This window comes from Anoplolepis gracilipes, chromosome 4 (genome assembly GCF_047496725.1).
Source record: "Anoplolepis gracilipes chromosome 4, ASM4749672v1, whole genome shotgun sequence".
NCBI lineage: Eukaryota > Metazoa > Arthropoda > Insecta > Hymenoptera > Formicidae > Anoplolepis > Anoplolepis gracilipes.
This window is the reverse complement of record NC_132973.1, coordinates 769,143-794,124: the sequence shown is the minus strand read 5'-3', so window position 1 is coordinate 794,124 and position 24,982 is coordinate 769,143. Positions and strand designations below refer to the sequence as shown.

Genomic DNA, 24,982 nt, shown 5'->3' with positions numbered 1-24,982 from the left:
CGAATGTACAAATATACACGATGCTACAAATTTCATTCGAATAAAATTCTCATTGATTGAAGAATGATTTCAAGAATATCCGAAACTACATCAAGATCGAGTATCTGTTATATTAGAAATTAAAGGCAACAGGGATGCAAAATATTGCATTAAATCGTCTAAAAATACGCTGTCCATAAAACGTCAATTGTTGATTTTTCCATACTAGCTTTGATATCTATGTAATTAGGAAATTATTACAGACTTTACATCTCTTGTATAAACATAGAATATTATATATCACCCTTATATTCATTTAAAAAAAAAAAGGAATTGAATTGAATTAAAGTAAATACGAACATACAATTTGGACAATTATTTTAACATGAATTATACGATTTAATAATTTTAGACTTTCACACAATGGCATGAAACTATTTTTAAATCCACAAAGAATCTTGTCAATATTTATACTTTAGTAACAAAAAATTTACATAATTTTACTTGACGATCTCACATTAATTCATAAAATTTAAGCAACTTACTCTTTGTAGCATGTACTAAGACAAATCTGTTTATGAATTTTGGGCAATAAATATATTGTCTCATAACTGTAACGTATTGTGATTAATGTAATTATTGTAACGTGTGTATGCGTGTGTAAATATCTATAGCAGAATTGGAGTCATCTTACCAGCTCGATTACTCTGGTCGATCATTGGTTGAACGATTCTACGCCTCGCATTGATAAACCTGAAACACAAATGAAAAGAATTACATTAATAAAATGATCAATTTGATTCTTTTAACATGGATTTTTCCGTATATATATTTTTCAAAAAACGAAATTAATTTTTGTTAAGTCATTTTATCGCCACTTTGCGAGAATCTTAAAGACTTTTTGTCTCCTTTGTATTTTACACGTTATAACCGTTTACATTCTTATATCAAAACAACTTTACTTGACGCGATCTGCTATCTTCGTAGCAATAAAAAAAAGTAAATGCGGCAACTAGTTTGGGAGATGAACGAGCAAAACGAGAAAAATCCGGTAAGAAGGAAGCGGCATCCTTGATACGTCATTAGTCGCGTTGAAGAAGCTTCCATGTGAGCGCTTTCCAAACAATAGATCTGGTGGTCTGTTTCGATGTTGGTCGAGGTCCAAGAGGGTGGGTTCAATACAGTGTGAGATAGGAACAGGCAGGGAGGAACGGTATAGGAAGAGCGAGAGAGAGTATAGGATGAGCGAGTGGGACGCGAAGAGGAAGGGCGTACGTCAGCCGACGTCAGCGTCGCGGCGCCCTAATGGGCGCAGACGCCGGAAGTGATTGGGTTTCTGCTCGACTGACTCGAGCACACCCCCTTCCCGCCATGGAATACTCGGGTTCTCCGCCAGGGATAAGGAGGACATAAGCAAGCCTCCGAGGAAGCGATGGCACCCTCTCTTGTTTTGCAGCACATCTTTCTTGCTTAGTCTCACGCCTGGCCGACTCCCACCGGAGAGTCTTATGAATAATAATTATTAAACTCTCATCGCGTCTCGCTCTCGCCGCATGAGCTCGGATGCTCATGCGGCGCTATTGTCGCAGTCAAGCCGCAGACGGTGCCCGCAAAGTCGTTCGGCAAGTCGCCGTAAGTCAAAGGAACTTTGTCCGACTGACTGGGTGGCAAAGGGCTCTTCGGAAGCGATTAATGTACACGCGCGCAAAGACGTAGAAATAATCATGAATTTTGATAACACGATATCAAATGGATATTTAAGAATGAAATACGATAAATGACTCTACATTTTATATCGCGCGATATCGATATCGTAATTCCGTATTCAATAATGATTATCGAGATATAAAACAGCGTTCTAATAAAAGAAAGAAAACTGTTACCTAATTCTTTTAACTTTACTGAAAATTTTCCTTCCGCAAAGTATAAGGAAGAAAACGTTTGTTTATTTACTCATTGTCAGCCAAAAGTCACGCAATAGTAACCAACAACATAACAAGGTACAAAATATACAGTAATAATACATAAACATACAGTAATATGCAGAACAAAGCTTTGGGATGCATAGATATATGTATAAACGTGACGATAGTTCAAAGTCAAGGCCTGAGCTATCGCCAGATGAAAGAGTATCACCGCGCGAGTATGAAGCCGAGGGACCCCCTCTCTCTAGCCCCCGGATACTCCTAAGCGCCTCTGGTTCCTCTTTGGCGAGGTAGGCAGCGTGTCACAACCAGCTGACTACCGCCGACCACCCCCGCTCTTCCACTGCCGCCGCTGAAATATCGCCCGAACAATGGCGCGCCATCCCCTAACCAAAGGGAGAGAAAGAGAGACAGAGAAGAACAGAGAAGAACAGAGAAGAACAGAGAGGGACGAAAACGGTGAGCGACTGCCCAAACTCTCTCTCTCTCTCTCTCTCTCTCTCTCTCTCTCTCTCGAAGAGTTCGACCCTGGTGAAAATAAACGAAAATATCTTCGCCGTCGGAAACTTAAGCCAGCCACGTTGCAAAGATGTGATAAAGATTTTTTTTACACATAATTTTACGTATATTTCTTTCTTACATTTAATGAGAATATTATATAAAAAAATTCAGAATTAAAATCATCTTATTACGATAAAATTTTCTGTTAATGAATCTTCTAGTGTAAAAGCGATAATGTTGATGTCAAAAAATTGTCGCTGCATATTCTTGATATTTGAAAACAGATATTCATCAGCGAATCATGAAAAGATAAACGTCGATGAAATAATCGTCACTTAATCGATCGCGAATCGTGAGGGGGTAAGGGAAGAGAGTACGTTTCTCGTGGCAACGAGAGGGATCGCAAACGAGGTGAGCATATTGTTATCGAGGTGGTTGCCGAGTCACCCCAGATGACAAAACACTTTTCGCGCCATCGTCGGAGCTTTCAGGATTTTAATGCAGTTTTGATTATGAATCTCCGAAGGAAGGGAGGGACACTCTCGCAACACATTGTGAAACGGACCTGTGGCTGGGAAAGTTTGAACACGTTTCAATGTACGGAAAGGTAGGGAAGGGTGGAAAACGAGCAGGGTTGCTTCATCATCACCATTGGCGTATTTTAACTTTGCGTAAAACGAGATATTATTAAATGGGTTATTTTAAAACAGAAATTATATAAACATACGACATTTGCTTTTACTCTTGATATAAAAATAAACTATATTTTTTTTTCGTTTTCCAATAAAATGTGTAATTTCTTTTCCATCGTTTTCATTTCCAAATGAAAAGCCATTAATAACTGGCAAAGTAAATCGAGCACCGAGCAAACGAATTGAATGAGCGCCTCGGAAATCGCCGGTGAGTTTCAAACGGAATTTCGAAGGGCGACGCGCGAGAATTATTGACAAATCGCTGACGTTCCGGGCTTACCTCGGTATCGCCGTTACTTTTTACGAGGAAAGGGGGGACCAACGACATATGACACATTTCTGCGAGAAAAAGGCATAAAACGCAGCGCCAGGCTGGGGCGCGTGTGTCTCCCACATGACCTCCCGTACCGTGACTAAATTTAGTGCACTTTGGCCGCATACATGAATAATGTGCTTGTATTTGCTTATACACGCGATACACACAGCATATATCGACTCGACCTCGCATGGCATTTCGGAAGAGACGTTTTAAAGATGATAGCAAGAGGTTCCGGACTTGACTTACGCTCGTCATAAAACTTTTTCTACAATTTCTTCTTCGAAGAATAAAAAAAATATTTTGCTTAACATATGTAAATATCCGGACGACGTGTCAATAATTTTACAATTCTTTTTTAACTGACACAATAAATCTCATTAATCATCGAGCACCTCTAATAAAAAAAAAAAAAAAAAAAAAAAAAAAAAAAAATTGTTTAAAGAAAAGATATATATAAGTACTCGATCGTAATCTATAGAATCTTTTCAGAATGACACAGCGAGAAGCAAAAAGCGCGTGCGAGAAGCCTCCCTCATCGTTACGCGAGTGTGTGAACGGAGTAACGATGATTACTGTCGCGCTAGCAGCATTTACTCTCCGACGGCATTCGCAATTATCGGGGAGCTTCCATTAGTTAACTGCAGTCGATACGCAGTGCACCGGGGTCCTCGCATCAAAACATCATTACTGCCCGGACACGGGAGCGCGAGAGCCGCCGTCGTACTCTCGCAGTAGTATTGGTAATCAATTTCGCCGCCGTACTATACTGGCGAGAGAGCCGGCACGCTAATGCGAGGCCTCGACGTTCGCGTCGCATTACGGGAAATCGAAAAGGTAGCCTCGTAATGATTACGCGTTAGAAAACGTATCGCCGGGGATGGGCAGGTGAGTTGCCGTAAAAGGTCCGTTTTAATTAGAAATCGAACGTGTGCGCGAGAGGTGAAGTATAATTTCCGTCGACGAGAGAGGAAAGAAGGAGGGAGATTAAAATATATGAGATGCTTAAGAGAATAGCGTTGCATTATTATTGCTAATCTTTACGTTATCGAAATTTATTGTTATTACTGAGTTGGTGGAGGATTCGTTGCTTAACACGTGCATCTAATGAGAATTTCAATCAATATATCGAGTGGAGTAATCACGGTGTAATTATTTTTATCGGATCGAACCGCTACGTGAGACCTAGAGCGTTAGGTTATTTGCGTAATTATCCCTTCCTGCGCGCCGGAACGCAGTTAATGAGGATCTGACCTCGCAATCCAATCGGTAATCAATTTTTGCCTGTGTAGCGAATTACCACGGACTAGTCGCACTAATGCAAATCGCCGTTGCATCAGAGAAAACAGCCGTCATAGGCATTCCACAAAATGTACGCCTATTAAGTATCAGTAAACATGCATCGTCTCGCGTTCCACATTTAGAATCTGCCATAACAACTGCGTATGTAACCCAATTGTTTAAACAAAAGGCATCAAAGGACAAATGAGGTTACTATAACACAGCGTTACTTAAATTGTAGAATCGTTTTCAAATATATTTTCGCTTCTCTCTAAATCATAAAATGTATTCTTTTTATGATTCATAAGTCTTACACTACTTTCAACTCAATCTGTTTCAAATTATCTGACATGTTTAACCGAGTATAAAAAAGCCAATCAACGTCTTGTTCTAGGACATTACCCGTCTCTATTTTTCTCAGCGATAGAGTTATAAAATTTTACGGGGCATTGACCTTTCTCTCCGAACCTTCGTACGTCCACTTTTTTCAAAACAATTTTGTTGCACCAGCAGAAAAAGCTTGCCGCTCGAGCTCGCGCGATCATGCGACCGGATATAAATCTGAGCGTTCATAAGCTTGGCGTCGCGCCGGTGCATTTACGATCGATAAAATCATTTTATCCGAATATAATGCGCCTAGTGGATTCACGCGCCGCGCGCTCCCGGCGAGTTTCTCCTTTTTCACTCGCCATTCCGTTCGTTTTCGCGCGGCCGATCGTGATCGCGATTTTATTATAATGCATTCGCGTCTCACCCGCGCGCGACCGGATCTCCTCCGAAAGCACGGGCGCCCGCGAACAAACGAATCGAACCCCACGCAATATATAATTCCTGTTCGACAAATTCAATGAGCATTGTGGACCGTGAGCATCCTTCCACCGTGTAATCGAGTTTCCTGCAGATGTAGCCGGCAAAATCGCGGGACGTGCTCGCCCCCGCAATTCTAGAATTCGAGAGTTGCTGTCAGCCATCCAAACTGAAAATTTGCATCCGATCCTTACACATTGTAACGTGGATTAAATAAATATTCAAAATTCATGCAACTTTTCATTCGTGTTACATTTTCTTTTTTCTCAAATTAATCATGTAAAATATCAGCCTGTGATTATTATCTCAATTTTATTCTAATAAGAATAATTAGCCCTGTGTAGGAAGAAATTAATCCTATTCAATATTTATTATTACCTCCTTTTAGTTCAACACAAAAGGGAGATTAAAAGTGCAAAATATTGAGAGAGATGGAAAAACAGAGACAGAGACAGAGACAGAGACAGAGACAGAGAGAGAAAGAGAAAGCCAGCCATTCGGCAGACGAGAGATCCGCATCGCAACGCGGGCAAACTACCGTCGAATTCCCGGTGGCCGCAGGGGTGTGTAGCGATATAAACGCCGCGGACCGGCGATCGCGCGTATCGGATACGCGTAGACAGGTTATGTGTGTCAACAAAGCGATTTAACACGCGACGTGTCACTGATAGCTCCCGCCGCCGCAGCGGCCGCATGGCTGCCTGCGTCGCATCGACGTGCTCGGCTGGACGTATGCGCCTCGGCTGCGTTTAATCTATGGCTCTACTGCAACGCTTTTTCGGAAAATTCCTACCCTCTCCCCCGCGCACCCTTTCTCCCCGTCCCGTTCATCCCATCCCCTGCCTAACCCTCCGCGCTACAGCCTCTCCCCCTCCTCCGCAGACCCCTCTCTCTTTCGTCCCCTCGGAATTTATATAATTGTTTTGCCGGGGTCGCCACTAAATCGTGTCGCAGGGCGCGATAGCGCCGGCGCGTCGTTTCGCGTTGATGTTGATGGCCGCGCACCGGTGATCTCGCCAATAAAAAGATCGAGGTGTAACGTCCACTGCGCTCGATATCCGCGTATCTATCGCGATCCGAGCGTCACGCAGCTTCCTCTCTTGTCCGACCACACACGCGTGGAATCCCTTCGATTTTTGCACGCGAAATCCTGCTTTATAGCGATTGTTTTTCCGGCGCGGACGTAACGCGCAACGGTCGTTAAATTTGCGAGTACCAAGTAATTTTGACAAATTCGAGGCAAGAGCGATGAGGCCCATTTTTTTCTTTCGAGAAAAATCTCTTCTCCGCTTCGCGTCCGACCAATTTTACGGATAAATCAGTTTGTTGCGGGCTATCGATCAGGTATTGTCAATTGAACTCTCAGTACAACTTAATAGTCGGCGTCTTGAGACAAAACGTATAGGATAGATATGAGGACCATGTTGCAGTCATTTAATACTACAACCCATCACGAGTACGAGGCAGAACTGCTCGCTTCATCAAGTTATTGGGTCCGCAGCTGTCGCAACCCTCGCCGGTTGTGGGGTAGCCAAGTACTCGAGTCGATTGTCACCGGCCACCTCGTCGACGGGGTCAGACTCATCTCGTCGTCGTCGTCGTTGTCGTCGTCATCGACGTCGTCGTTGCCGCGCCGACGTCGAGGGTTGATACCACCCGATTGTGCACGCCGTATATACCTATAACACCCTCGCCATCTCTACTCTCCTTCACGCGTTACGTCCCCTTGGCTATTGCCCCACAGCCCGATTTTCACCCCATCCCTCCAAGTAGCACCCGCGCAATGCCGGAGAGAGGCGTCAGCTTGTAACAGTCTCTTAAACTCCGGCTACCGAGCCACTATATGTACCAACTGCTGACGCTGTTATAAACTGCCGGTCGTACTTTCCATCTCTCTTCCTCCCCCCGCAATCGTACGCGACGCCCGCGTGGATGGCGGAAATGGCGATGTCTCGTTTCCTCTATGTTAACGCCGGCTGATGTAGATATTATACCGTGCGTTTCTCTACATTTATCCTACCAGTAATAATTTCTTCCTACAATCCTTGAAAAGTCCTATTAGAATGAGCTTTTTCTCCTTTTTTATTTTTATCAACAAATTCTTTGCACTTTTAAGAATTATATTATTTGACAGTTTGGAATTTTTAGGGAAAAAAATTCGAAAAACTCAAATTTATTCCATGTTAAAAGGGCGTATATATTATAAATACGCCCTTTAAAATCGTACATATTTTCTATCACAAAACTGTTGGACGAATCGTTATCACCCGCACAATCTGCGCTTTAAATATGTACTATTCATCAGATAGCTGTTCGTCGGAGAACCCCGAAGCTCACGTGAAGCCTTGTAAGGCACTACCGTACTTACCACGTCATTGCTGACGCAAATGCGGTCGTTGTTTAGGCAGGTTATTATACCTAGTAGGGCCGTCTCATTACTTATATCGGAGCAATCCCTCTGACCGATCTGTAATCTCTGCACGCGCAGTTTATCCCGGCACTCTACGCGTTTATAAAAGCGTTTTATTTAGATTTCACGAAAACGCAAAGCGTCTGGTAGACGTATACTCGCCGCGGAGAAGATAAGGGGTCGTTTAGATTGACCGCTCGTCCTCAGGATGGCCCTAAAGCGTCCCGTTTACCATCTCTCGGTCGTGAAATCTTTTCCCTACATCTCTCTACGCCATCAGCGACAACACCGATGTACGAGAGCGGATATATACCCTCCGTCGGAGGTGCTGTGGCGTTTTTCATTTCAGGTTACGACTTCCTCTCCCTCACAATCTCCGCCTCCACTCTAGTCGTTACGGTTACCGTTACGGCATTTACCTTACAAGCGCGCGTGCCCCTACGGGCCGTCCGCGATGAAGGTGCCACGGCATGGTTTTCGACTCTGGAGATTTAGGGGTCAGCGCGAGGTATAAAGAAGGAATAAAATATGCGCTCGCGTTTGGCCATCGCAGAAAGTATTCCATTCTTAGAGAGAAAGAAAGAGGAAGACGAATCGAAATTTTTATCCGCGCGCGAAATAGAATACGCTCGTGTACGCGAGCGCGCGCGCGCGTGGTTTATGTGGGCTTACACCGCGGGAGGATTCACGGGATTCTCGCGGACAGTTTTTTATATCCCTATCCCGGTCTTTCTCTCTCCTTTCCACTGTCCCCGCAGACTCCCGCGCCTCCGCGCGGCGGGGGCTCGACCGTGTGCGCGGAATTTGAATCCTCTTGTAATAAAATCCGGGCTTTATGCGACGGCCTACACGATATCCCGCGCGCGTCCGCATACATACGGCTCGCGCACATTTACCCACAAAAAAGTGAAACGGTAGGTTACGTATATACGAGGAAGAGAGGAGGAGAAGGGATACCTGTCCCCGTTCGCTCGTCCAGGATATAAGCGTCGTCCGATGCTTGCACGGGCCACCGCATCTCGCTCCGCAGATGTAAATAATACTACGAAATCGCTACCAGATGACCTTTTTTTCTCCCTTTTACACTTTTTCGTCCGATCACGCCCTGTTTCTCGTGCACAGATTGTAGGACGTTGAATGCATCGGCCTGCAGTCTTGTAAATGTAAGAAAAACGATGCAATAATATACACGAAATAACAAATTCTCATTTTTATTTTTAATGTAAATAATGTGAGTAGATAATGGCGTTATTTCGTAAGTAGAGAATAATTAAAATTGATAATATAGTATTTAAAAGTTTTTTTTATATCACATGATTCACATCGCGATTACTGAATCTGTATCTTTATTCTCTTCAAATCTTATCGTACCTTTTTTTACAAGATCGTGATTAATAAAGATAGAAAATATGTTACAAAACGAATATGACGAGGATTTCCGGCGCAGGTTCAGCATGCGACAAGAACGGACGAACGCAGGCGAGACATCAGTTCTTTATGACTTGATGGCGAATACTTGCTCACTTTTGGTCGCGGCACGTCTGTCACGTTTGTACGAGGCTGTTTATAAGACGAAGAGACAGAAGAAGAAGAAGATAAAGAGAAGAAGAAGGAAGAGGAGGAGGAAGAGTAGGAAGGCAAGATAAGAACGACGAAGATCAGCAGAGTCCTGCAAGTTCTCTGGTAATTTGTAATTCGCAGGTGGGAAGAGCGAAGAGATGCAAGATACCAGGAAGATTTAGTAGAGAGAAGCACGGCCGGCGAGTGGACATGGCGTCGCTTGTCCGTGGTTTTTGCGAGCGATGTACCGATGTCATGCGTGACTTTAACGAGAGGAAATTTAGAACCGTGTGATGCAATTCTTTGCGCCATCTGACGTCGTCCGCATGGCCGTTTAATAAAGACGTAGAATTGGCTCGTGTTTTTCTCCGTATCTTACGAAATGGCTTCGTCAAGTGTATGGAATCAAATTTCCTTTTAATTAATAATCTCGGATAGTCCTCTCGTAGAAAATAAACGTTACACTAGGTAACTAAATCCGTCGCGTTGTTAGCGGAGGCATTTTAATATTACAAACGTGTACATACGTTTTACAACACGGTTTGATATTATAATTTTATCGAATCGATTAAAATTCAACACATTATACTGAGGGATCAATAAACTTTTTCGATGCTGAAAAATCGCGCTCGCTCTCGGATAGCATAATCTCTCATTAATTGGCACGAATTCACGTTGCGCGTGACGTAGGACAGACAGTGCAACGCAGCATCCAGGATGGCGTATAATTACCCGGAATGGGCGGGGGTGCAAACGTTGATAGCGAAGTCGAAGTAAATCGGATTACTCGGATATCATCTGCGTAATGTATGTATGCAGGCATGTATACACGACGGCTGTATATACAGGGTGGCGCGGCAGGAAAGGGAGAGAGGGTGACGGCAGCAACAGCAACAGCAGCAGCAGCAGCAGCAGCAGCAACAGCAACAGCGACAGCAGCAGCGACAGCAACAGCGTCGGCGATAGGGTGCGCTTCTCCGCTCGAGGGAAATAAGGGTGGCGCGACCCAGGGAGATAAAGGGTGCACCGAGCGGGCGGAGGGCGCCCCGGCTACGACGATGTTTTTCTAGACAATTTGTTCGGCAACATTAATCACCGGGAACGCATCGCGGGGAACGGTAGAAAGGGACCGTCGTCGGAAAGTGCCGTTGACTATCGCGATCTTCCGCTATTCTTTGCAACATTTCGGCGCGTATCGTGTGTATACGAGAGAGAAAGAGAGAGAGAGAGAGAGAGAGAGAGAGAGAAAGGAATAATAAGAAAGAGATAAAATTTTGCGTAGGTAATCTAAACAAGTAAGATTTAAGGAAACAGATTGCGCGATGACAGATCGAAGCGTAAATCGTACGCGTTTCCCGCGGATCGATAGAGGCGTCCCAATTACGCTCTCGCGCACGTGGAGAACGTAATTAGTGATTCGTAGAGAATGGGTTCTCGCTGGCTCGCGAAAATTACACTCCTTATCGAGCGTACGCTCGTAACTTCAGATTAATCCGCATTTATATTTTAAGCCGCCGTGCACCGGCCACGTACTCGAAGCAGCTGCAGCGACGTCGGCTCCTCCGCCTCCGCCTCCGCCTCCGCCTCCGCCTCCGCCTCTTTTACCGCCACGGAAACTACGGACGCAACACACAATACCGTGAGATGATTATCTGGAAAACTAATTTCGCCGACGCGCGTGTTACTGCCCGCCGCCACCCTCCGCCGTTCGTACATTGCCCTTCGGCCCCCTCATTGCTGCATCGCAGCTTAGGTCTATATGGCACAGCTGAAGGTGGCGGACAGCGAGAGACGAGAGCGGGCATTGTTGCAATCAATGCTGAGAAAGACATGATTAGTTGCCAGCGGTCCTTTCGCTCACAGAGTTCCTCTCTCGCCCTTTTCGACCTATCCAGAAAATTACTAATTTACTAAGTCAATTTAGACGTTCCACGATGTTAATTTTGCAATACACCCTCTTCACTTATTTTGTACCTACCATTATTTCTTTATCGGTAAATAATATTCCTTATTATTTTCTGAGGTTAATTAGTTAATCAATTCAAAATAATATTAATAGTTCTAATAGCAATAATATTATTAATTGCTTTTATTTATACAAAACCGTTAAAAAAAAAAAAGATTCTTGATTCTTAAACTTTTTAGACAGAATGTTCCTCGGCCAAAGTAATCTATTTTGGAAAATGTACGAGCAATTTACTTATCGCCACTGAGAATGTATTCCACATGGCCGCTCGCTTTCCGCCACCGCGATATCCCTCCGCTGACATAACGCACGGTAATTTCCTATAAGTCTAGAACGAGCATGCGTGAGGGCAGAAATTTCGACGTGCATGGCACTCGTACGCGGCGCGCGTGCACGCACGTTCGGCACGAGGCTATTTGTAATTTTCATTATCTCGGCGTAAAGGGGAACATTTAGGTGTCGCGGCACGTAGGGAGTTAATAGGGAAACCGGTCCTTTGGGGGTGGGAGCACAGACCGTTCGTTTTTGGGGGGTTGAACCTAACCCACTAAACCTTTCTCTCTCACGGTCTCGCTCTCCTGCGAATAATTGTCATGTGCAGCGGAGAGACAGAAACATCTCTACATGCGTAAACTCTCTCCTCCAATGCTTGAAATAATTTCTATTAAAAAAAGTTAGAAACAGTTTAAAATTATAATATACGTATAAAAAGAGAGCAAACATGTATATAAACTCTAATTATTGCCGATATAATACCAGAAGAAAATTCGCTCTCTCACAGCGATAGAAGATTGTTTGGAGAATTTGTTATCACGCTACAACGAACGAGAAGCATCTGCTAAGAATCCATAGTTGAATTCATAGAAATCCATGACGATGGTTGTTCGAGATAGCTCTGCGTGATCCTCGATGGCCGGCCACTCCTATTTGTTGATTCCGAGCGCAACGCCCGACGTCGTTCTCGGACGCAACAACAATTTCCCAAAATCTGACGAAATTGGCCCCCAAGGCCAGTGGAATGGGAGAACATGGGACGGCCGCGTAACGGCGTTTATTGGCTGCTTTAAGGCCATTTCTATGCGCGACACATTGTCGCTAAATAACGCGCGAGAGCCGATTCGCCCTCCGCCACCTCCCGTACATCCTACAACCCCCGTTGCTTCAAGATTTCTCCATTGCTTCTCTCTCTCTCTCTCTCTCTCTCTCTCTCTCTCTCTCTCTTGCTCTCTCTTTCTTTCACGCGGCATCCCATATTCTCCATACGTTTGCGGGTTTAGTCGTCGATGTAGCCGTTTGTGTGCGACAAAAGCTGCTGCATGAGATACGGCAAAACGGACCTCGGCCAATATGCGGGCAAAAGCCTTTCAGATTCAGGGAAGGAAGATTGTGTCGTTGTCCGACAGAAATTCCGCTATAAAGGAAGAAAGGAAGGAAGGAAATGAGAGGGCAATAATACGATAATTAGGAAAACCACGAAAGATATCACGCGCGTAATGCTAGGAATTGCAATATTGTAAGCAAAGTTTATACATGACGGAAATGAAAATTATTAGTATAAATAATAATTTTTAACAGTTTGATCGCGTTAGATAATAAGTCTCTCACATTAACATTCTTCAATCATAAAATTTCATGCATTTTTGAAACATTGATAAATATATACTCAAGAATTAATAGTTATTTATGTTTTCTCCCTAAATTCTTCCTAAATTTTTACACGATTAGCAACTCACAAATAATTTCATGAATTTAGTGCTCTAATCATTTATTATTGATAATCAGTCCAGTCAGGCAGAAATCAATTCGTGCAGAAATTATTATCTTAATGATTGAAAATGCGTAGGGAGAAAACGGAGAACCGCGATGCATATTTGATCCGCCATCATGACGCAACTGCGCCACTCCAACACATTAGGAGCAGAGCATAAAGCAATTTTCTGTCCATCGTCCCTCTTTACCGTGCATCGCCGAGGACGCAGAATTACTCACACGTAACACGCACCGGACGGACACATAGGCGGGCATATAACGGCGGGGTGACTGTGAAAGGGTCGAACTCACTCATCCCTCCATTCCGCGCGGCCATGTTAAGCGCATGGCGAAGGGGTAATTCTCATTTGGGTGTAATCGCGCTCGCAAAACTCCATCACACTTTCCTAATAGAGCCCATGAGAGAACACACGAGGCGAATGGCTCTTCGCGCGCAACCGTTATGTCGTACATCGACTTTGACGTTATATTTCTGTACCTCTGTATACACACACACACACACACACACACACACACACACACACACACACACACACACACACACACACACACACACACACACACACACACGGCGAGGTTTACCGGGAAAACACGCGAATAGATGGGCTAAAACGTAAATAAAATTATATTCCTTAAGTAAATAAAATTATTCCGGTAAAAATGTGCACTTTATCCGCGTGTGGTAACCATTACTACAGACTTTGGAAACTTACGGCAATGTATCGCAAAAGGACGAATTTACGATATGATAATTTTACTTCCATAAAATATAAAAATTCGTAGCGAGAAACGCGCTACGAAAATCAGCAAGCAGTCGCGCGTTGATAGAATCCACATTCAAACCGCGTGCGCTCTCGCGTGCTTACAACTAGAATTTACAACCGCAATCCGTGATATTCTTGAAACCTTTCTCGGATCAAATTTCGATGGAATTATCCCATAGCTATCGGACCCAAGCCATTTCTGTCGGCGATTTCCTTTTGAAAAACCGAGCATCGGCGCAGCCACACGTGCCGCACCCGTCGTTCGTGCGGATTTTACATATCTCTTTCGTAAGAAGCTTGACTTTTTCGCGCACTAGTGTGGAAAGGGGGCAGGATGCAGGTGCGGCGAGTTTCAGGATCGAGATTATCGACAAGGAACCAAACCGGAAACCGATATCCCAGGCACGGAGCCTCCTCCATCACTTGGCGGGTTAACGTTGCCGCCGCCATTGCTCGTACGACGTTACAAACATCCGCGCGCAGTTTCCGGAACGCTGGCTTGCCCTCTGCGCCGCCGTTATTCCTCCATTTCTCCGGTTCTACGGCGTTCGCCGTCACGTAACTCCTTCTCCTTGCCGCCTATAACCGAATCCAGCACGAAACACACGTCCGTAGGGCAGAAGGGGCTTCTACCCGTTCCACGACCGGGAGATAATCCCGGTTAATGATTGCCTCGGCAATTACGCTGCTGAATGAGATAGCGGGAAGTCGTTACTCGAATTTCTCCGAGAGCGAGTCTGAGTGACCTGAGTGTCCACGATTTAGGAAAGAGCACCGGAATATACGTACATGTTTCGAAAGATATATCGTTAAAAACCGCAAATAATGTATCCTGCTACTCCATCTCAGGAAAATCGATGAAAGAATTTTGAAAAGATTTTATTATAGCGATAGCGATATTTTATTCATTAAAGAATAATAATTATATAAATATTATCGATTGCTGATTATGATAGCAGTATTTTGAAATTAAAATAATCAACATTGTCCTGAATTTTCTGAATCTTAACTGAACGTACAATATTGCAAAGATTATTATTACTGGAATAAAGTTGATTGTTCTACTTTCGCGCATCAGCTTTACAATAGAATTCTATTCTCGAGAAATTGAATCGCATTATACAACTTTTATAAGCGTCAATGTCAAATCAACTATAAATAATGTTTGTGCTACAATATTTTCAACAAAAAAGAATTAAAGAAGCTCTTGTTAAATTTATTATTCATAATCTTACGAAATATATTTCTTCAACGGTCAGCGTCACGAAGAGGATTTGCTTCAACTCTGCAAGCGTAGATAGTTTACGCGCGTACAGTTTAGATCGCGCGAGTAAATAGGCGAGTTCGGCCGGCCATGGATGGCTTAGTTGCCGCGATGGCACACCTGTGGAGCAAATTTACGAAATGTTTACGACCGTCTAAAGGGGCGTTCAACCCCGGCCCTCTACCGTTCATCCCCGAACGTTGCGCCCTTCGAGCGTACAATGCCGCGTCATTCGCTATTATTACGTCGTTGCTATCACCGCCTCGCGGAGGAGCAACGAGGTCCACCCTCTCTTCGTCTACTCGTCTACTCGTCTATCCTTTCTCTCTATCACGCTCAAATTCGCGTTTTACTTTTCCGTAATCTTGCCAACAACTCGAGGGCTTCTACTCTTATAATGAATATAATGTTGATAAGAAAATATCATGCGCCGAGATTATCGATCTTTTGGCGATATGACGTTCCTTATTTATGGAAATCTCTTTCAATGAAGCACGATTGGTAAAAGACCGGATGCGAAATTAATTGCCGTTCGTTACCTAACAAAGTACGCTCGCGCTTACAATTGGATTTTATTTATGGATTTTATTCAGAATGTATATAGGTGTATCAATTACAAAAGGCGTGCCCGGAAAGAGCGCGAGAGAAGAGATGGAGCATCTCCCTCCGGCCCAGTCTCCTCTCTTTTCATCCTGAGTTATGAATGTGCCCAATTACATCTTAAAAGCTGTGCTCCATTAATTTTCACAGCTGCTGCCGCTTAATTGGGAGCCCGGCCCGATAATAAACCCCGGAGCTTGCACCCGGGGCCCACACTACTGCGTTTATGACCTGCGAGAGTTCCGCGGGATTGCCGTCTTCGCAGACGGTCGCATCGATCGGCCACCGGTTTACCCTTGTCGCTGGCTGTCGTTCTCTTTTACAGCTCTGACCTTGATTCCGGTAGACGTCACTGGGCTAACCGCGAAACTTGTACGTCGACGAACGTAGCGTAGTTTCGAGGAATCGATAATAGACGGCACACGATAAATCCGCGAGCGAAACGTTTGGAGAGGACATTTCATTCCTAATCGCATGCGAGGATCTCGTTACGAGGTCTTTTACGGCCGCCATTCGAAGGATGTTTCAACCTTTACGATCGCAACATTGCGTTCGAACGTGACGCGTTCCTGGAACACTTAATCGGAGAGTTTGTCGCGGCGAATTGCTTATCACGGTGCATCGGCGAGAAAAGATATTAAGTTCCTTTTAATTAGTAACTATTCGTGAGAAGGAGATAAGAAGAGCAACGTGCAAACATCTCCAACAGATATCTTCCGCGTTAAATCGGTAATAAGGCGGAATACAACGTATCTTCCGTTAAATCGATAATAAGACGGAATACACATTCTCGTGGAGAATTTAATTAAAAATGAGACGAGTCCAATTATCGATAACTTGATGTGACATTTTAATCGTAAAGTTTGCGATATCTGAATGCATAATCGACGGTACCGGTAATACTTGATGCGAATATTTAATCGTACATTTAATGCGAATGCTAGTTAGTTAGTTTAATGCAACGAATGAATTTACGATATCAGAACACGTAGTTTCACGCAAACGCGCGAGCGAGAATGATTACGTTCGCATAAATATCTCGACCGCTGGGGCGAGCATGCATTATAATGTATCACAAATTTTTGCAGCGTTACTCCAAGGAGGTCTCGCCGATCATAAAGCAAAGATAAATCCGACATGGTCGTCGACGCGATGCCGACCATCAAACTGGTATTAAAAATAACTGATAGGGTATGGCGAGCGATTTGCATGCGCTCGTTACTCGGTCCGGATATTCGCGCGAACCGGCTATGCGTCTCTCTGTGTGAAAAGAGAAGAAGGAAAAGAAAAACCACGATGATAGGGCTAGCAAGCGCGAGCTTGAACCATCATCGCATACCTACTAATACCGGCAATATCTTTGTCGCGGTATGCAAAGGCCGTGGCAAACAGAAAAGAAGAGAGCTCTCCGAAGACGACTCCGAGGAGCCATGGCGCAACTTTGTGCAGGAACATGGAGGCTCCGTTTGTCCCTCTCTCTCTCTCTCTCTTTTTGTTGAACGCGCGTTGGCAGTGCCGCGTCCCACCCACCGTCGCCGCGACTAAACTTCTCCGCCGGCCTGCAAAACGTCTCGCGGTAATATTACCCGAAGCAAACGACCAGGTAAGCCATAGCTGCGCCACCCAAGTGGACCTTGTTAGCGCGGATATCCTCGGAGATGCACCACCCAGAAACCGGAGGAGTGTATACCGAAGCGCGTAGAGTAACGAGAGGGGAAAGAAGCGCGGCGCGAGCAACCGCGAGCAAACTGAGTGTGCGGGAGAGATAAATAGAGACTCCTTTTGTGGCTTCATTATCGAAATAAAGAATGGTATCACGCTCTACCGACTAGGTGGAACGAATTGGATTTTGGGAACGAATATTTCCTCGATCGTCACGCTCTCTCGACTTCTTTAAAATCCTACAGCGATTTCGTAAAAAGATAATCTTGTTTTTTAATTCGTGCGACACTGAATCAAATGAGCGTCAAATATATCGAGTTCTAATTGCAAAATTTTGTACCAAGTACAATTATATTCGTTTCATCGAAATCATGGAAAAAGATTGCAGACTTCTATTCAAAATTCCCTCCACAATGCTTTTTCCAGCCACTTCGTTCTGAGTGGCGAAGTTGTACGAGATGGAATCTTAGATCGGTTTCATCGGCAAGCTTTATAAAAGCGAGTAGTGGGCGATAACGTGGCGCCCACTACTCGCTGGTGATGCATGGGGTTGTCGCACGTTGAGTCATGTGTCATTGGACCGGCTTCGAATCGAGAGAGTGCCGTATGCCGTTGGGGTAGGTATATACAGTGGCGAAGCTTTCTCCCCTATGAAATAAGAAAGGCAAAAGCGCACGCCGCTGGTCGGGCATAGAGAAGAGAGAAAGAGCGAGAGGGGATACGATAAGGAGCGCGGAAGGAGGAAGAGAAAAGCAATGGGGGGAAAGGGGGGGGAGAGAATCGAAGGGGTGGTGGGGCAATGGTCCGTGAACCACCGCCACGGCGTAATGACGCGGCTCTCCTTTCAAAGATTGCATCGCAGGAAAAGCTCCGTGCTCCGTGCGGAGCTACCGTCTTCTCGCTCTCTCTCCCCCCCCCCCTTCCCCTTTTCACCGAGCGAGCCCCCCTTGTCCCGGAACACCCTCGCCCCGAGCGACCGAAGCTTGGTTTCTCCTATAGGAATCGATACGATGGCTCCAAGAATCCGGAGGATTTTACGTTAAAATACTGCAGAAAATAATGGCCCGATATATATACTTTCCTCCGGCGCTTCGTTTGCTCGTCGCGCTTCATTCCTCCTCCTTCCCCCTTTTTCTTACATCGTCCTCCGTTTTTCGACCCGACATCGTGCCTCTTCTTTGCCGTTTCTCTTCCCCTCATGCTCCTCACGCGTCCGTGCCTTCGGGTCCTCTCGACCGAATTACCATGCACCGAGAGTGCATCCCTCTAATTGCATCTCTACCTCGATCGGTTTCGACTGGCGAGAGGAAATTGGTAGGAAGGTAATTCATCCTGCTGGAAGATAGCAAGACGCGTACTAAACGCAAAAGATTCTCGAAACAGGTTGGCGAGTTAGCTACGGGAGGATTATTTCGGAGAATCGATTTATGCGAGTACGAAATCTCGCAATTATATATAGTTTTTAAGAAACGCGAGAAAAAAAAATTCCAAATCAGAAATGTGCTCTCGTCTTTTCTTTTTCTGCAAAGGAAAAGAAAATGCAAGAAAGATATTTTCCAAGTACAATAAAAATAAAAGATGATTATTTGTTTTGACTGAAATTAGAAGAAAGAGAACTCTCTGCAACACTGCAATACTTGGAGGCGAATTACGATATAAGGCGAGCAAGCATGGATCGCAAAAACGTCGCTGAGGAGATAAGGAGCAACATCAGCCAGCCGAATGGGGATAACGTAGCCAGAAAACTTTTAAAACGGTTTTGATTTGATTCTCCATCTCGAAAGTCGCAGCTGATTCGCTGTATTTAAAGTTATAAGAACCAATTTAAAAATCCGGCTACCCGGACCGCCAACCCCCCCCCCCCCTCCCCTCCGTCTTGTCGCGCGACGGAAAATTCGCCACCTCGCTTTCAGTTCGAAAGAGAGACAAAAACATTCAAAGTTAAATCCCAGAATCTTAGTTAAAAGAAGCAATTATAGAGTGAGCTGACTACAAGCAAGGAGATCCGAGACAACCGATAAGGAAAAGTGATCGCTTTCTTTCTTTACCTCGAAAAACATTTCCTAAATCTACGACGCTCGCTCAAATCAGTTTCTTTTAGTTACCATCCGTTTTTCTCTTTTTCATTTTGTCACAACAGAATAATTTCCTTAAGCAATTATTAATGAAAATGAGATTTACCTTCTTTTATTCTCGGAAAATAAAATATTAGTTAATAAGACTTGTTATGCGATTACCATGTAAAAAACAATTTATATTTAACACGATCAGACGCATTGGACTGTTCGAATAATAAAATCTTCGAATAACTGTCGCTCATGGCAACTATCAAGTCGTAACCACGACGGGTGACAAAGGGCGAAAGGTATCTCGTATTCATTCTCGGTCTTTGTGTCTTGGGTACGCAATAATAAGCACTTCTATTCTTAGCCGAGGCTGCTGTTAGCCATCTCAGGTACATGCGGTGGCTTCTGGTTTAACCGTGAGATGTTTATTTGCGCTATCTATCAAGTCCGAGGTAACAGGACTGTCGTAGAGTATTTCTTGAAGGTAATTGCCTAGGAAATCGAAAGTGACGTCTTCGTGAAGCGTTTACGCGCAGGCAAAGCTAATTTCTACCATTTACCGCGCCCACCGCGTTGTGAAAAATTACTGCACCGCAATTGCTTGCCGTGTTCATCTGAGCACTATTCGTTAGACGCGAAATTTATCGCGTTGTTGAAGATATGAGAATTTCTTATATTACTTAAAAAAAAAAAAAAAAAAAAAAAAAAAAAAAAAAGAAAAAAAGGATATCTAATAAGTATATAATAAACAATAATGATATATTATCTGAAATATAATGTACGAACGTTTAATTTTAAAGCGATTGGAAATCTTTTATAAACGGAATCCTTTGAATTATTTGTTTATTATTAATAAAATCAAGTTATTATTCAATAAACATAAACACGTCATTTTTTTTCAAAAAAGATATATAGCATTCGTAGATCTTGAAACTCTGTTGCTACTTTGGAGCTAATTTTCGCGAGCGAATAATCGATTACGCTCGTTTCTCTCAGCTTATTCCAGATCAGCTTTTTCACACGTAGATCTCCGCATCTTCAAATGCAAAAGAGAGTCGAAATCGTGGATGAGGTTGGGGAGTCCCTACTACTGCCAGTTTCCGAAAATGCGAAAAGGCAACGAGCTGAAATTTACAACCCCGTCGCGATGAATACTTTGAACCCCCTACTGCTTCATCCCTTGGTAAGATCTTTCCGCTCTGGGGTCTTATCGACGCCGGCCGAGTCGACGATTTTTCGTGTTTACCCGCGAAGAGATGAAGTGTCGGCAGTACATCACGAAACGTCCGCGCGTCCCTCCTTCTCGCAGGTCACTTACGCACCCTCAGACATGCGTAAGTCACACGCGCGTGCGCGCATGTGTAGATTATACACGCGATGTTTCCACTCTCAACTGTATAGATGGACTCGATACGCGTATCTCGTCCCGTTGCGGAATTGCAAGGGAGGATAAGATGATCACGTGCACGCACGCGAGGAATCGATCACGGGTGACAGCACGCGGCGAATACAAGAGTAATGATGTTGGCCCGCAAGGGATGACTAATAATACAACGCTGCCTTTGTTCCTCTCACCGCTGTCTAGTTATGTCCGAGATATCCGACCAAATCATCAATTTATTACAAAACATAACCGGCTTCTAAAAACCGAACGACCCGGACAAATGAGTGGAAAAAATAGTGTCAACATTTTATTCTTATTTAACGTCACAAATAATAACAAGATACCTGTCTGCGGTAAAATTTTTTTCCAGTACAACAACGAATTAATGATAAGGAAAATGAACGATAAAGAAAATAATATCCGAAGCGAAAAGTGCACTTTGAAGGATAAAAGTGCGAATAGTCGGGACGAGCCGACACTTTAATCCGCGTATTTTTGGAGTTTCGCATTCCGCTCTGTTTTGCCAGGCAGTTCGTCATCTTGCTGGATCCGCAGTCGGGCGTGGACCAGTCGAGGGACATTGGCGGAGGTCGAGGAAGGAGAAGGACGAGCCAGGACGTTGGAGGACGGGGTTGAGGAAGGTTCGATGGGAAGAGCAGGTCGCGGAGAGAGATGAGGTGAAGTGAGGTAGGAGAAAGGGGGTGGCAGCAACGTGTTTGCAGATCCTCTATCGGGCGCTTCAGCCCCCGATCCCGCCGTTTCCCTTCCCGTTCGCCAGCAGCTCTCCCGCGCTCACCGTCGCTGCCGCCACCCGCCACCTCCGCCTCCATCCGCCCCTGAAGCGCGCGCGGATGGTTTGGGGTAGAGCGGCAGGCGGCGCGAGGCAGATAAGAGAATTGCACTGTCAAGCCGGAATGATATATTTGACCAACATTTCCATATAACCCCGGCAGAGGCGCTCTCGCGTATCACGCCGCTCTCTTACTCTCGCATATTCTTCTCCTTCTCTCTTGCCTCTCTTCCATTTCCTCCCTTTTCCTCCATCGTTCTTTCCCTCCACCCTCTAGCCCGCTCTGGCGGCGGCCAGCTCTTATTTTCTCTCTTCGGTTTCTCTCGTTTCCTCTATTTTCCGATTCTTTCCACCCTTTTCCCGTACCTCTCCTTCTCGTGCATGATTCTGTTTCTCCTGCTTTTCCCAAAACCTTCTATTTTTCTCACCCTTCTCTCTTTCGACCTCTCTCGTGTAACCGCTGCAAGCAAGAGACGCTACGAAATTACGTTTGGGGTCAGCGCGCTTATTGACAGTTTTATACGCCGACATTCTTATTGCAAATCCGCTCATTCCACCGTGAAGTAGCTGCAGCAGTGAATCGGTAGAGGGAAATCTTTTATCAACGCTACGTTGGACCAGCGAAATTTTATTTTCGAAACAGAGATTTCATCGGCAAAACAAAAAATATATATATATATATATATATATATATATATATATGTATAATGTATATTAAGGGAAACAACTTAGAAAAATTATTAAAAAGTATCGAATAAACTTTAAAAAAAAAAAAAAAAAAAAAAAAACAAAACTTGTTTGGACAAAATGTCACATGTTGTAATTGATTAAAAAAATATTCTAAAAAATTTTACTCGAAAAAACTGCCCTCTTGTAATAAATGTACAGACATATATTTTTGGAAACGTCCGCGGTCGAGAGAAGAAATAAACTCCGTATATACGACGAACAAGAAAATCGAATTGCAGGAGGTTAAAAGAAAATTAAGTAATGGAAGCTAATCTTGGTAATCAGATAAATGACGGGCCTCTGTGCAAATGGTGGAAGCGACGGAAAATAATGGAGATAAAACTGCGACCGAAAAGAAATTCGAGAAACGAAGAAGAAAAATACTGAGAAAACCCAAACGGACAAGAAGAAGAAGCGCAACGACATCGTCTGGTTACTCTCTGCTCGTAGACCCATTCTCATCCTCTTCGTCTCTTTTTACGCGAAGATGTGTGAGAAGTACACGTTTCGTACCTTCGGAAACAACAGACTTACACAGCAGCAACGAGTTATCGCGTCGCGGATAAGAGACAATACAATTTAGATAATTAAACAGATATCAGAGGCGGTCGTTATCTCGCGCGCTAAATGTAAAATAGCCCCTGCCCCCTCAGGTCTCGCGTATTTCCTTGTCGTTGGCAATAGCGTTCGTTTCAACTAAACTTTTAGCTTTTCGGAAATTTTACGAAGCCGCTGATAGTTGACAAATTTACAAATATTGTTGCCAGATATGTAAACGACTTTATCGTATATATCTTTGAAGATATAATCAGTTAACCAAATTGTAGTGTACGACAAGAAATGAATCGTTCTGGCAATCGGCAAAATTAATCGATGGCAGTTACCGGGTGCTCAATCAGTCGCAATCAATTCATCCGGGCTCTTTTATCGAATGAATCGGGCAGAAGAAACTTGCTTATAGAAACCGGATGAGTCACTGTGACAAGGTATTTTGTCTCGCTAACGATCTCGTATATATATTAAGATCGCACAGGTGCATGCAAAATATATGATTACAGTCTGAAAATACGCAGCTAGAGTCTAATATTTGAAAAATTTTTACGATGGCTAACAATAATGTCACATGCTGTTTTCCAACGTCTCTCCTTCTTTCTGTATATTCTGACGTAAACTGACGAAAGAAATAAAAAAAAATACAAATAAATTTGATTTTCCTTGGTTATAATTTCCATTGACGGCAAAGAAATTTTCCTTTTTACTTTGTTATACGTGTAAAGGAGAAAAGAGGTCGAGTTTTCCGTGGTACCGTATTATGCATGTATCGAGCGACAGCGGATCGCGGCAGCGATTTGTCAAAGCCGGCGTGGCGCCTGTCACTCGCCTCTTTACAGCGCGATCGTTAACGAAAAAAAGAAAAAGGCGGGGCGATCGTTCTCCAAAAGGAAGACAAAGAAGATCTGGATGTACGGTGATATTATCTCCTCTATACCGCGGCGCAAGCTCCCCGCGGCCCGGTCCTGGGCCCCCTGGCGAGCTCTGCGTGTGTTAATTTGAATCGAGAGAGATTACCCGGAGGCACCCCGTAGAGCGCAGCCATTTTGTATCAAAATGTCGATAAAGGAAGTCAGTGGTCTCTCTCCCTCCCTCTCTCTCCCTCTTTTCTCCGTACCTGACAACGACGACGGTATATACATTCCATGGATTACGATCCGTCGCCTAATCGTCGGGTTTCGTGCCAGGATGGATGACATGATCCCCATGATTTCGTCGGGAACTTCTTTTACGCGCTTATGTTCCGAAGTGGCACCTAGTGGCGGATGTAAAATTATTCGATATCACGAACGACGTGGATTCTCAACCGCGTCTGATATCCGTGACAGACGTATGTTGCATCCGCGCGTATAAACGCGTATACGATAACGCGAATGATAATTGCGTAATCGCAATTTAGTTGTCTCGCTCACGACGTCCCACGAAGAGATAAAATTACATAATCGTACTTTATTCGTCTCTCTCACCGATATAACTGAATCGTTATTAGCGTAATTTATTCCCAGCACGAAAGTCACTGGCGCATTGCGCGAAGATGGAAGAGCTGTGCGCTTAGATACGCCAGCTCCTTGCCAAAGATGTTGCGTCGATTGTTATCGTGAAATTAATCTACTCCGTGGCGCGATTCGGCGTGCATTACGTCATGCGAGAGAGCGGATCGATTCCTAGATCGGATCTGCTACGATGAAAACCCGTCTCGAGGAACGTGGTAGAGAGGTCGACAGGAATTTAGTTCGAAGTTATTGGAGTTCCTCCGTGGAACGTAGTCGCTCTAACGTACGAGAGGCATTCCACGGCAGGGGCTTGGTGTTGGCGGATACCTGCGGACGTTGAACCGTAACCCGAAGAGATTTATTCGAGCGAGCGGATAGGCAAGCGCCGAAAAGAAAAGAGCGCGAAGCCCGACGGGAATTTTTCCGATTCCCGCTGGCGCTGGTGCTGGCGTGGCGGCGCCGGCGCCGGCG

The 24,982-nt window shown here is 44.4% G+C and overlaps 1 protein-coding gene across 4 annotated transcripts in view; it reads right to left on the bottom strand.

Moving 5' to 3' along the window:
• Hth (Meis homeobox homothorax) overlaps nucleotides 1-24,982 on the bottom strand; it is a 430,487-nt gene that overhangs the window by 21,030 nt on the left and 384,475 nt on the right. For all 4 annotated transcript variants that reach the window (XM_072889618.1, XM_072889616.1, XM_072889614.1 and 1 more), the window contains one exon: nucleotides 674-732. In XM_072889618.1, the coding sequence (XP_072745719.1) occupies nucleotides 674-732 (59 nt within the window). The remainder of the gene's footprint in view (nucleotides 1-673; nucleotides 733-24,982) is intronic.